At 36.1% G+C, this 12,738-nt stretch overlaps 1 protein-coding gene across 3 annotated transcripts in view; it reads left to right on the top strand.

The window, feature by feature from the left end:
- The window catches only part of EXOC2 (exocyst complex component 2), a 132,442-nt gene that overhangs the window by 54,776 nt on the left and 64,928 nt on the right, over window positions 1–12,738 (top strand). For all 3 annotated transcript variants that reach the window (XM_074873226.1, XM_074873237.1, XM_074873246.1), the window contains 2 exons: window positions 299–417; window positions 12,095–12,220. In XM_074873226.1, coding sequence (XP_074729327.1) covers window positions 299–417; window positions 12,095–12,220 — 245 coding nt within the window. The remainder of the gene's footprint in view (window positions 1–298; window positions 418–12,094; window positions 12,221–12,738) is intronic.

The raw sequence follows: 12,738 nt of genomic DNA, 5'->3' as shown, positions 1-12,738 counted from the left end.
AAGAGCTTGGTTTCTCAAGTACTTTACTAGAAGGACAACTGAAAATACATGTTAATGTGATATTAAAAATATATGGGTTTGTTTATTTCTACAAGTTTTTTTGATGGAATTTTGCCTTGCTAAATGAAGAAGGGAGAATGCCAAGATTGTGTTTGCATTGGTTATGAGTGTATCTTAACAACTATTCTTGAATTTTTAAAATTATGTTAAAAGTATTTCTTAGTACATCTTTGGTCTGTTTTAATGACGCCTTCAGTGTGTCAAGTCAGAGCTGTGATTCTTGGACTGGGTTTTACAGATATCTTTCTGATCTTCATGCGCCTGGGGACCCTGCTTGGCAGTGCATTGGTGCTCAACATCAGTGGATTCTGCAGCTCATGCACAACTGTAAGGAGAGCTATGTTAAAGAACAAAAAGGCAAGGATATATTTTTGGTTTATATTTTTTTTTGACATTTAGGAATTTGGCATTGCCTTTTGTTTGACAAGCTTTAGTGTACAAATGATATTTGGGTTTTTTCCCATCAATTTTGATAGCTTTTTACAAAGTTGAATACTGACTTGTATTTTTTTCTTTATTCTATTATAAAAACAAAACAGCAGTTGGAGTTTTCTTTTTGTTTAACTTATAACTTTTAAGCTCTTTACATGGGAAAAGCATTAAATTTCAATCATTTATCTGAAGTTTACTGTCCTCTTGAAATACTTCTTTGAGGTCACATGAAGTTTGGATTGTTGTCTGAATCTGCCAGTTAGATTTCTTTGTATATGGATATGCAGGGCATTGGGGCATAGTGGAATAATGTGTAATTTCTTTATATGCAGTGAATCATAATACGGTGTTCTCTTGTCCTTTTTTCATGTGCAGTTTCAAAATTCAGGTTATGCTGTTCAGGCACAGACCTGTGAGTTGGACAAATGGAATGTTTACACAATGTTATATTAAGACCAATGTGAATACTTAGTTGTACTCTGTCTTTGTCTTTGCCCGTGCTGCTCCTCAAAGAAATGTATAGCTTTCAGGTGTGGCAGCAGCTTAGCTACCAGTTAACACAGTTTATCACATTAGCATATTTTCAAAAAAGGAATAGGTGGAAGGCTGTTGGCCTGGCATTTCTAGTAGTAAAATCTGAAAACTGGATTTTCAAATTTGAAAATGACAAGTAGTACCTTGTTTCTCAAGAAGTCTTACAGGGTTTGCTGCTGTTTCTGAAATGAGTAGGCATACTGGAATCTGGCCTCTCTTGGCTTATAGGTAACTCCCATGTTTAGTGCATGTGTATCCCAAACAAAATAAGGTGTTTTATTCTGAGAAATCACAACAATTTTACTGCGTTGAAGCTGCTGCAGAAATGTGCTGTGGAATTGCTGCAGGAGGCTATGACATCAAGTATAGAGTTCACAGGGTGCATCGCATACAACAGTGATTTCATAAGTTTTAGCTTAAAGCTTGCACAGACCGTCTTTGTTCCACAACATGGTGTGAAGTGGGACCTGCTGGAACACAAGGTTGGTTTCTTGGCCTCTTGGTCAATATTCAGAACGTTTCCAGATCATCCCCGTCTTCCCTCCTCATCAAAACCATGAAACACCCCCACCACCCCACACAACATACAGCTGCCAGGAGCAAAACTCACTTGTAAAAACAGCCATAGTTAAAACAATTCTAAGCTTTCTTTTTCTCCTGTCACTTGCAAAACGTTATATAGCCATCTCTCAGCTTTTTAACAAGAAAAATAGGGGCATGAAGATACCAAGTGCTCGAGACTTTTTGTTTTAGTAGTCTATATAATTTTGATATGCAGGCTCCAGTAAATGAATGGAAAATATGTCTAAATTCCTAGACTTGTCTTGAAAATCTCAACCTGTTTGGTGTTTTTCTTGCAACAAATCTGCTTACCTCAGCCTTAATATCAAAGGGGCTATTATGTTAGCAGCTTTGTTTGGCTCGCAGAAGAGGGAATTTAAATAATTTGAATGCCCAGTAAATGCATGTATGAAACAAATGCTAATATATTATCACTTTTATTAAAGAGCTCATCAAATTTCAGTAGTTTTCTTTCAGCCTTTTATGTGATGCTTACTGATGTAGTTTCTGTACAGATTGTAAAATACTCGAGTTGATTCTAGTTGATGGAATTTCTCACTTAGAATCCTGTAGGACAAAGGAAGGTTGCTAAACGTGATTTTTCCTTTCCATAGATCTTTAATTTTGGCATACACCAGATGGGAGAGTGAAAAAAGAAAACTCAGAAGAATTGGTTTTAACTGCCAAGTAGAACAATGCTGATTGTGATCAGAGACATGGAATGTATTTTAATCTACTTTAATAGATGTATGCTTTTCAAACAGGAAGTGTGGGTTTTTACTCATAGATATCAAATTGGTTATACAAGACTTTGAGGAATCTAATCAATTTAAACAAGTTAGAAATCTGGTTCATGTGTTCAAAAATTCACAGGCTGTTTTTAAGAGAAAATAGTAATAAATTTTCTTAACATTAAAGCCCTCCACTTAAAACATGCTTCCAAAAAAAGTTTCTTTTGAATATCAAGCATTTGGAGGAAGGGGTGGCTCATAAGGCTGATACTCTAATGAAAAGGGCATTAAAACTTTTTCTAGGTTTCCCTTTTCAACGGGGATAATAGACATTGTTTCTAGCAGATGGTAGTCTTCATATTGCATATGCTGGAATAAGCAGACAGCGATTACAGTTCCACCTTGAACATACCAACAATTTCTGGCTATTCTTAGCTTGGTTCTTCTGCTGGCTGAATCTGTGGGTTCAAACTGACCGAGTCAAAACTTTTCAGCAAAGTAAACTCGGTAGCAGGTATCTTATTTTTGCTTTCAACTTTCAAATGAGTTTGTGCCAGAGCATTTTGCTCCTATTTTATTAGCTGTCAAAGCAGAGCTGTGCTCTGAGTCGTTACACGTGATTTTACTACCTGAAATGGATTTGGAATTAGATGAAAGCCTTTGCTTTTCTTACCTGGAAAAGTGTTTTTTGAAAACTCTATTAGACAGTCTGGACAGGATTTTTGTAGCTGATTGTCAAACAGTAAATATTCTCAAAGAATTTATTTGCTGGCCATGATGTGTTCAGGAAGGGAAGGTTAACATAGCAATTATTTGCTAAACAAGCTAAAAACCAAACCTAAGTGAATTTTAAGGAGAACTTACTCCAAAATCAGTCACTGATGTGACAAGCCAACAGTGTACTCTGTGGGACAAAATTGTTCCAGTTGTCTCCACACTACTAGGAGGCTGACCCTTTAGTCATTACAAGTTAAATAATTCCATTTTCTTATATAGAAATGGCATCTTCTCTTATCCTCTTTAAGAGATTTAGTGACATTTCATCTCATCCAGGCCACTAGTAATGGTACTCAGGACAAATTCCCAGTATTGACAAGAAATAAATCTACTTTTCTACATCTTCTGTAGGTTCTTTATCTTTGTCTGATGATTGTCCTCTTGTTAAGAACTGTACTTTCAAAGGTTTCCTAAGCATAGTTGAAGAGTAGAGTGAGCTAACATACATGCTGAGGGGGTTGAAGGTGCTATCAGAAAATTGTATATTAGAGATGTACTTAAATACATGTTTATTTTGGTTTTATATCTAAGTATATATCTTTTATCCAAGTGTGAATCCTTCACTCTCAGTAGTACTATCACATGAATTTTTTTTTAAAAAAAAAAAAAGCCTCTGTGCTTGGATATTACTAGAGATTAACTGCATTTTATAGAAATACTTTGCAGTTGTAAACATGTCCTAGAACTGTAAAGTGCCATAGCATTGTACAATCTCTGATGCAGCCTGAAAGAAGAAACTGTGGCAAATTTACAGGACTGTAATGGTCTTGGAGTTCTTCCCTGGAATTTGTTTCAAGGGTTAGCAGAAGTCTTATGTGTTTCAAATACTGTCTGTTTTCAGTTAATCCAACTTGTGTTAATATTATTTCCAAAAACTGAAAGGTATATCAAGCTGTGCTAAGCTTTGTCAGATAATTTGGCAGTGTGACTTAAAGGCTGACAACTACCAACAGCAAATTATTCAACTGGATGTTTCCTTTGATTTTAATAGACAATTATTAATCATAAAAGATGCAGTAATCTGATCATTAGTTAACAGGTTGCATTTACTTCAATGCGTACAAGTAGGATGGGGAATTTTCTCAAGTCCTATGTATGAAGTACTTTACAGCAGCATTTTGGTGCATATTTCCCTTGAAGAATATCTCTGTATGTGTATTAGCATACTGTTTCCCCTCAGTCTAAACCACCCTGTTGGTTTGCTGATTAGTCATAAATTATGTAGATTAATGTTCATTACACGCTCAGATATGGCTGCTGTTACCCATCACTGCCTTTAGCCCATTTCTCTCTTGCTCTGTATAGCCGTAGCAGACCTTCCTCATTTGTGAGGTAAAAAAAATGCAGGCAGATGATGCTCATCTTATGAGAAACTGTTGGAATCCAAGCCCAAATGTTTTAAGGAGTGAGTGAATATGCATATATGACAGTAGATCAAAATTTCTCCTGCTCTGAAGTACTCTGAAGTATGGTCAGCCAGGACAAAGAGATCCAACAGCATGGCCAAAGTCATAATGGAAGCATGAGGCAGTACAGGGGATGCCCAAATCACAAAGCTCCCATGCTCATGTCCTTACATTAAGCTGTTGTCTTGCTTCTCTGATGGTCAGAATTACCTTCAATTAAAGGTGTAACTGTAGATATGAGACCAACGTGCAACTGACTAGAGCTCTAGCTCTGCTGACATAGTAATGCTTGTAAAAACATGGATTTATTAACTTTTTATGTTTTCTGTTTAATATATCTGCCTTACTAATGGAATAGACAGTTGCGCTTTTTTATTGGTTTTGAAACCTTTTTTTTAATGGTTATGAAGTTTATTTCCTGAAGCACTGATGGATTCCTTTTATAAATCTGATTGCATCCCGCTATTGCTCCCTATTGGAAGGACCTGAAGTAGGTAAAGCCAGTTTGCTGCTGTTACTTAGTATGTAGGTATGTTAGAGAGAGCGAGATGCATGATACTGAATAGACAGGAAAAAGAGCATTTTTTTGAAGGCTATGAATATAAAGCTTAATGTGGGAGAGCACTATGCTCACTCAAATTGGTATTTCTTAAATCTCTAGCAGGAGATAGTTGAATGATAAACTGAATTGTGCTGGTATTTTATGCTTTGTATTGGCTGAAGTCTGAATTGCTGCTTTTGAACTTTGAACTTATGATTTGAAGAAGTCTGGGGACTTTCAAACCTGGTACCTGGATAGTAAATGGTTTCCTTCACTTAAGATTTTACATATTTGTAATTTTTAACTTTACTTGCCTATTCCCTTATAATAAGGGCATAATTGTAGTTTTTCACTATGGCTTATGCTTCCCATACTTCTTGCAGTACAGGAAACATGGGAGATATCATGACGTAAAATTACATGAAAATAATGTAAATAAATTAGGTTTAGTTTGAAATTTGCCTGGGGCATTGGGCAGATAGCCAAAATGAGTTAAGCAACAGGATTCTTAATACGAGTATCGGGGAAAGAAGCTATGGAGGTTAAGACTGTTTTCTGTGTAACCAATGGTTATTTGCTTAGACTTTAATAGTGGCTTAGTAGGTTTCATGATCCTTTGAGCTAAAATGGATAGGGACTCTAATCCAGTTATCATCAAACTGTCTGAAAAAGTCTTAATTTCTTAACAGGTCTTTCTGAGATATTATGTAACATTACTGCAAATAATCTATCTGTTAATACCCTTTATAAACTAAAACTGTAAATGGGAACACTAACACAGTTTGTAGTGTGATCTTTCTGCTGCCCTTTGGGTTGCAAAATATATAATATACAACCTATTAAAGTTGGGGACAGCTCTCAAAATGGGAGTATCCTAGTTCAGTCGTGATTTTTATTGTAGTTCTTATCAATGGAAAAAAATGTAATTTTTGCAGCACTCAGAGTATGATACACAGCTCTCCATATATTGTCAAAAACTCTGGCACAGAAAAACCCTGTAACAGCAGCTGTATGTAGTGTGAAGGAGAGAGATGGATGCTTAGACCACGTTGTTCTTTCTTCTGTGTCACACTGAGATTCTATTCACCTTGCAATGAATGATCCATCTTTGTTAGATCAGACAGGCCGGCAAGGCTTGTGTCAAAGGGGCCTTTTCAATTTGTTATCCTAGCAGCTGGTTCTCTTCCATTGCCTTTGCTTACTGTACATCTGGAAGAAGACTTCTTGCAGCTGGGAGCCATTTCATGTCTAAACCACATCCCCTGTCTATAGCAGAAATACCCTTTTGACAGCAGATGTCAAGCAAACCCTTAATGGGTTATTAATTAAAAAAAAAAATAAAATTAATCAGTACAAAATTTGACACTGGATTTGTTTTCCTCTTTTACCACCTGTATCTGTAGTTTTGCTGCTACTTAGAATTTTTAGTAGAATCTGACATGTTCAGAAGTGCAGGGGGTATTCTTATTTATATAATACTTTATATAATTAATACTTAAAGTACTATAAAGACAGTAAATATTGTGATTAAAAAGCAGCACAGGTAGTTTAAAATCAAAATTGAAAAGATTAGTACTACTGAAAATAACATGAAACTCTTCTGTGGCCAGAATTTTACCTTGGTGTCTGCTCTAGTCTTTTAAGTCCTTATTTGGTCAATTAAGTAAAAGCAGGTTGTTTTTCAAAGTTGCTGAAGATCTTAATGTCCACTGGTGCATTTTACTAGTGCTAGTAAAATGACGTCATTTTTATTTATGTGCTGAAATTGAGGTGTTTGGCTCTTGCTTCAGTATTTTTTTGGCCTGCAGGACTGAGAATAAGGCTTACCCTTAGGCTGTGAAATACTTAGAACACCACTAGAAATAATCAGCCCAATTACCCTTTTTGTGGTGAACTGAAAAATAGTTTCTGTATAAATATATTTAGTATAATGAAGACTAGCCTTAAGATTTAAAAGAGCATTCATTTTTAAATGTATTCCAAAAACATTTTTTCCATAAAGTACAGCAATTTTAATCTTGCACACTTATCTCTCTGCTAGAAATACCACCCATTTTCTTCTTGATAATTTAAAAATGTCAGATTCCTAATAAATGTAAGGTTAGAAAGCAAAAGTACTCAAGAAAAAGAATAAAATGCAGTCATTCATCTGTTGAGCAGGTTAATTTTTTGGTAATTTCTCCTGCTTGCCTAATTTCTTGCCTAGACAAACTGAAATTCTCAATGCTGTGTCCTTGAAAGGAATCTTATACTGGTTGTGTCAGTGCAGGCTCCAGGCACTGTGTGTTTGGTCAACAAGCAACAGTGGGTGGTCAGGCTGTAGCACAGGACAAGGGCCCGCTGTGCACAGGAAAAAATGTTCAAAGGTGTTTAAGGGTGGTAAGGAAGTCTGCCGCCCTTCAGAGAGTCCAGAGGCTATAGATCAGCCTTCCCTTGCTATTGTAGCCTGTGAGAAAAATCTCTGTAAGATACATAATGGATGAAAGAATACAGTAACTGTATTCACCTGGTTGCACATCTGTAGGGTCTTTTTTTTATTTAATCTTGCTCATATACGTGCTGCATATGAGCAAGTCTGTGTAATGACTGATGTTTGACTTACCATAGAAAATTGCACTGAAAAACTGCTCAGACTGAGGTTGGTCACTTCTTACAATTTTCTTTGCCACTGCAAAAAGTACTGGCATTGTATTATCCCCTGATCAACCAACAGCTTGTGTAAAAAGCTTTATCTGAATGTCACATAAGCGATGCACTGGGCTGGCAGAATTGCAGAGTGGCTGAGGCAGGGTTACGGAAGGGAGGCAAGATGCGTGACTCCCATAGGAGACCTCTGCCTGTCAGACTGAGGGCGGGGGGGGGGAAAGCAAAGTTATGAAGTGACAGAGATTGCAGAACAATTTTTACACTCAGTTTGGAAATAGTTGTGAATTAAGTAAAGCTGCTTTTAAAGATTTAAATCATTGACTGGTTTGCAGATCATGGAAAAATCTATTTTAGACAAACTTTGTTAGTCATCTTTTTCATTGAGAATGCAACATGCTGCATGCAGATAATGTCTCAGAAAATGTGGTCAAGGTATGTACATGAGCATAGGTACTGTAGGCACATAAGTACCCTTTAGCAACTCCGGTACTGATAAACTTAGAGAAAACCTGCACTTAGGGGTCAGCACAGGTGACTTGGTTTATAGAAAGTGAAAGCACACATGAAATAAATTGCCTCCAAAGGCATTGCGCTTTTTGTTTTCAGATCCTTATTTTGGTGAGATCTTAACTGCACTAGAACACAAGAGGTCTGAACAAAACCATTGAACTTATTTGGATTTCACACAGTGGCTGAATGTTTTTGTTTCATTCTACATACCTTTAAAATGTCTGTGCACAAAAAGTTGAAACTCAGTAGAATCCTTTTTTAAAAAAAAATTTAAAGCAATGTTAAGATCCTTAAAACTTTTTGATCTTCTTACGATTTTTACAGTTGTAAATGTAATAAAGCTTTAATTACACTTCTGGTTTGTCATGACTATTTGTAGAAGAGGAGAATGTAGTACATTTATTTTTCCTGTGTTTCCTTGGTTAAATATACACTTGGCACTGGAGTCACTGACAGATATGCTCCATGTAGATGCTGTATTTTGGAAAAAAATACTTCTGTAACTTCAAAGATGCAATAAAAAATATTTTTTAAAAAAATCCAAGATCTGCCAGGAATGTATTGTTTATGATGTTTATACAACATCTTAAAATCTGTTAGCACAGTAAAAAGTTAATTTCTTGAAACTAGGTTGTTGCTGTCCTGTATTCAGGATCTAGGAATGTAGAAATAGTACAAATCGAATAATGAATGGCCAGTAAATTATTATTATTTGGGTAGTTTATTTAGGTTTATAAAAATTGTCTACAGTCCATACTAATATTCATTGTATTACATTATGTTGCTGAATTTAAGCTACTGGCTCCAGAGAGGAAACGAGTTGGGATGGGAAAAATTGTTTTTAAGTTAACTCTCACTTTTTTTACAAGATTTATGCATTAGTGTGCAGTCTTCAAGCGCTATCTTCTGGTTGGGTGAAAGCAAAATCAGCTTTGCTAATGTAGTCCAGATGCTTATTAGTCCTGAGGGTATATATGCTGTTGTAGTTCCCTGCTGCTGTGTTATACTTGCTTGTAATGCTAGACAACCAATTAAGAAATTAGTTCATGTTAAACTTTCTTTTCCTGGTACGACTGCAAACTGATGATGTGGTTTTTCTGGTGGAACAAGAGAGTATTCTTTACATGTTTTCTGTTACTGGTGAATATATAAACCATTTGGGCAGCGTGGGGTTAGTGTATCAGCAGCAATACAGAATTTTCAGATTTTCAGCTACCTCAGGCAAATGGTTTTAATTGAACTAATTCACATTAAGATGGTTTGGTAAGTGTGTCTGTTTTTCTTAATTCTGAGCCTTAATTGGCACTGTCATTTTTAGAAACTATGTGTTTACAAGAAATTCCTCATATTAACAAGGTGTTTGAAGGGTGAGAGCCTAAATTCTATGCAAAGACATCAAAGAGGGTAGTTTTGGCATATCATGGTTTTTTCTAATTGTAGTTTTCATGAAGATAGCATTGCTGCACTTCTGGTCTTTTGTTTTGGTTTTTTTGTAGTATATGTTTTAACTAGCAATGCCTCTGACAATTCTGATTTGCCCTTGACATACTTTTTTTTTTTCACCCAAATAAAATGCAGATGTGTAAAATCTTAGAGTGAAATTCTTATGGAAGCACAAGATCTATGTGAGGCACTTCAGATTTCTCAGGGCCTTCTATACAATTTTCTTTTTATTCTGAATAGAATCTCTAAGATATCAAATGCATGGTTTTTTTAATCTGGAGAGGAAGAATAATTTTTTTGTTTTTACTTCATTCTGCAGGCTTGCTGGAATGTTTTTGCAGAAGTTAATGTTGTAAATTTGTAATAATTAAGATATATTTTAGAAGTCATAAGTGTTTAAATCATAGATGCAGAAGATGTGTGACCTTAAACAGATCTCTGTTACACGGGGCAGTTACATAGTATGTGTTCATAATTAACTATTGCACTGGCAGCATACACACCTATTTTAAAAGCGTCTGGTAGCTTTAGGTTTTTTTGTTGCTATTCTGTATTTTTAGTTCATTCAGACAGAAAAGTCTTTCCCCAAATTCTTGTTCAAACTCATTGTAGAACTTCTCCATGGTGACAGTGGATAATATACTTAAATCACTGTAGCAGAGTCCATATTGCTGAAAACTCATCAATTTTAAAAGTATCACAAAGATTAGTTGTTTTTAATAAGTGATGTAGGATTTAAATAGTCAACAGAATCATAGTACAGGCTAAAGATAGCACAGATGGGTTCACGAAGTCAGTTAAACGCAGTGTGTCTGATTGTGAACTACATAGCAAATGAATCTATTTACTTAGGTGGTTTATAATGTGAACAGTAATAAGATGAATGGGGGAACTGACAGTTAGCTTGATAATGACAATGCCTTGGTGAGACCACAGTGAAAGGCCACAGGAAATCTCTTTAAGAGCTGCTAAAGAATTATGGGAGGAAGAATTTCTTTCAAAAGGAACTAAAACCCAATACTGTCACCTATTGGAAGTTTGTGATAAGTTTCACAATAGTTAATATTGCTCTTTAAGTCCCAGCTGTTGAAGTAAAGTGGCTAGGTATATCTTTACTGCCATACTGGTCTGACAGCAGCATAAATTCAGAATAAATATTCTTCAAATTCTTTTTGCTTTGTGTTACTCTTGAATCGGAGTATTGCGATGTTGCAGCTGGTGTCCTTACTATGTGGCCTTCCTGTTATTTTAAGTGAATGTAGGTATTAATGGAAGGATCAAGCAATATAAACTCAAACACTGAGATTCTCACTATAAAATTCAGCATAAGTTACCAGGAGAGGTTTCATCTTGATATAAGGAAGAAATTTTTTTACGGTGAAAGCAATCTATCACTGGAGCAACCTCCCCAGGAATGTGGTTGAGTCCCCATCGCTGGAGGTTTTCAAGGCTCAACTGGACAGGGTGCTAGATAATCTCACGTAGGCTCCCTTTCCCCTGAAAGGCTGGACCCCAGAGCATGTTCTGAGGTCCCTTCCAACCTGGGCTGTTTTATAGTTCTGTGAATTGTGATTCATTTAAGTTTAGCTGTTATAGCTCAGTTGGCCAATACTGAAGTAATTTTTGATGGTTACCTTCAGAAATGTATCTCTATGGTGAAATGCATAAAGCAGCAATTTAGACTTTAAGAAAAATATTGGTAGTGTTACAGTACATAGAAAATCGTCATGGTCTGCTCATTATGATGTGGTTGTTTTCCAAAATGTACATTAAATCAGATTAGATCATTGCCTAGGACTTTCTAATAGTGACCTACATATGGACAGGCACACAAAGAAAAAAAAAAATTATTTGATAACAGTAACTGGTTCACTAGGAAATATTTCATGTGTTTGTGGACATGTATAGTGTGGGCTGTTTTACAGACATGCACAAGCATAACAGTACCATTAGTTAATCTGCTTCATGATGAATGATTTCTTTCTACCTGAACTCTGCACAGGTCAAACAGCTAAGAAGTAGTTGGGTACTCTGCCCTTAACTGCTTCTGCTGGAGACACAAGAAACTGTTACTGTTGAAAAGTATATTTAGACATGCACCAGAAAAAAAGTGTGTGCCATGTCACCAATGGCATAAATACATATTTATGCATAGCTTTCAAGCAACTAATTGTAGGGCATTCATTAAAGTAAAAATAGAGAAACATACAGACCAAAGAATGATATTTCCCACATGGTACTTGTGGTTTTGGCTTTACTTCAGGAGTGGTATTATTAAATAGCATAGATGTAGATGAACAGTCTAAATAAGCAAGATTAAGAATGTTTTTGCTAGATAACTTTTGTCTTGTATCACTTCAGAATTAAATTAGAATGCCACATGCAGCACGCAGTTTCATATCAGTTGGTGTGCAAAATCATTATAACCTTTTTTTTCCCCTCCGTCTCCCTAGGCAATGCATTGCTCCACAGCCCCATGTTAGACCTGGACAGTGATGTGCGTCCATCACCAATTGGCCATCTCAGTCAAACTGCTTCATTAAAAAGGGGTGGCAGCTTTCAGTCTGGCCGTGATGACGGTAGGAATGTTTTATTTGGAAAAACAAAGCTACAGTTCCCTATGTCCAGCCTGTGGTGTAGTCAAAAAACCCAAACAGAAACCCACATTCTGTGTGTTTGTTTTGGTTTGTTACCAAATAAAATTCTTTCTTCTCATGTGTTACCATTGCTTACTAAAGTGATCCTCTGTGTTTTTTGCAAGCCAAAAGCAGTTCATAACTGAAATCTGCTTCTTAAAATGTAGTCAAGGTAAAAATAGTCTTTTCTTCTACAAAACCAGAATATTTTTTTTCTGGCATACATAACCACCTACTACCTACCACCTTTTGCTGCTCTTACACTGTTTGTTTGCGTTTGCTAAGATGGCTCTCCTTGTATTTGCTCCTTCTCTGACTTCACATATCCTGTCCTTGTTCTCTAATTCTGTAAACCTAGAAAGGGAAACAAAAGTGTGTGACTCAACTTGAGCAGTGCATCCACAACCAGCTGAGCCCTTGTGTGTCATATGTCTTCAACACCCTTGTCCAAACAACTTCAT

The sequence above is a fragment of the Strix uralensis genome, chromosome 1, assembly GCF_047716275.1.
Source record: "Strix uralensis isolate ZFMK-TIS-50842 chromosome 1, bStrUra1, whole genome shotgun sequence".
Lineage (NCBI taxonomy): Eukaryota > Metazoa > Chordata > Aves > Strigiformes > Strigidae > Strix > Strix uralensis.
Note: the sequence above shows the minus strand (reverse complement) of the source record. Positions and strands in the feature narration are given on the sequence as shown.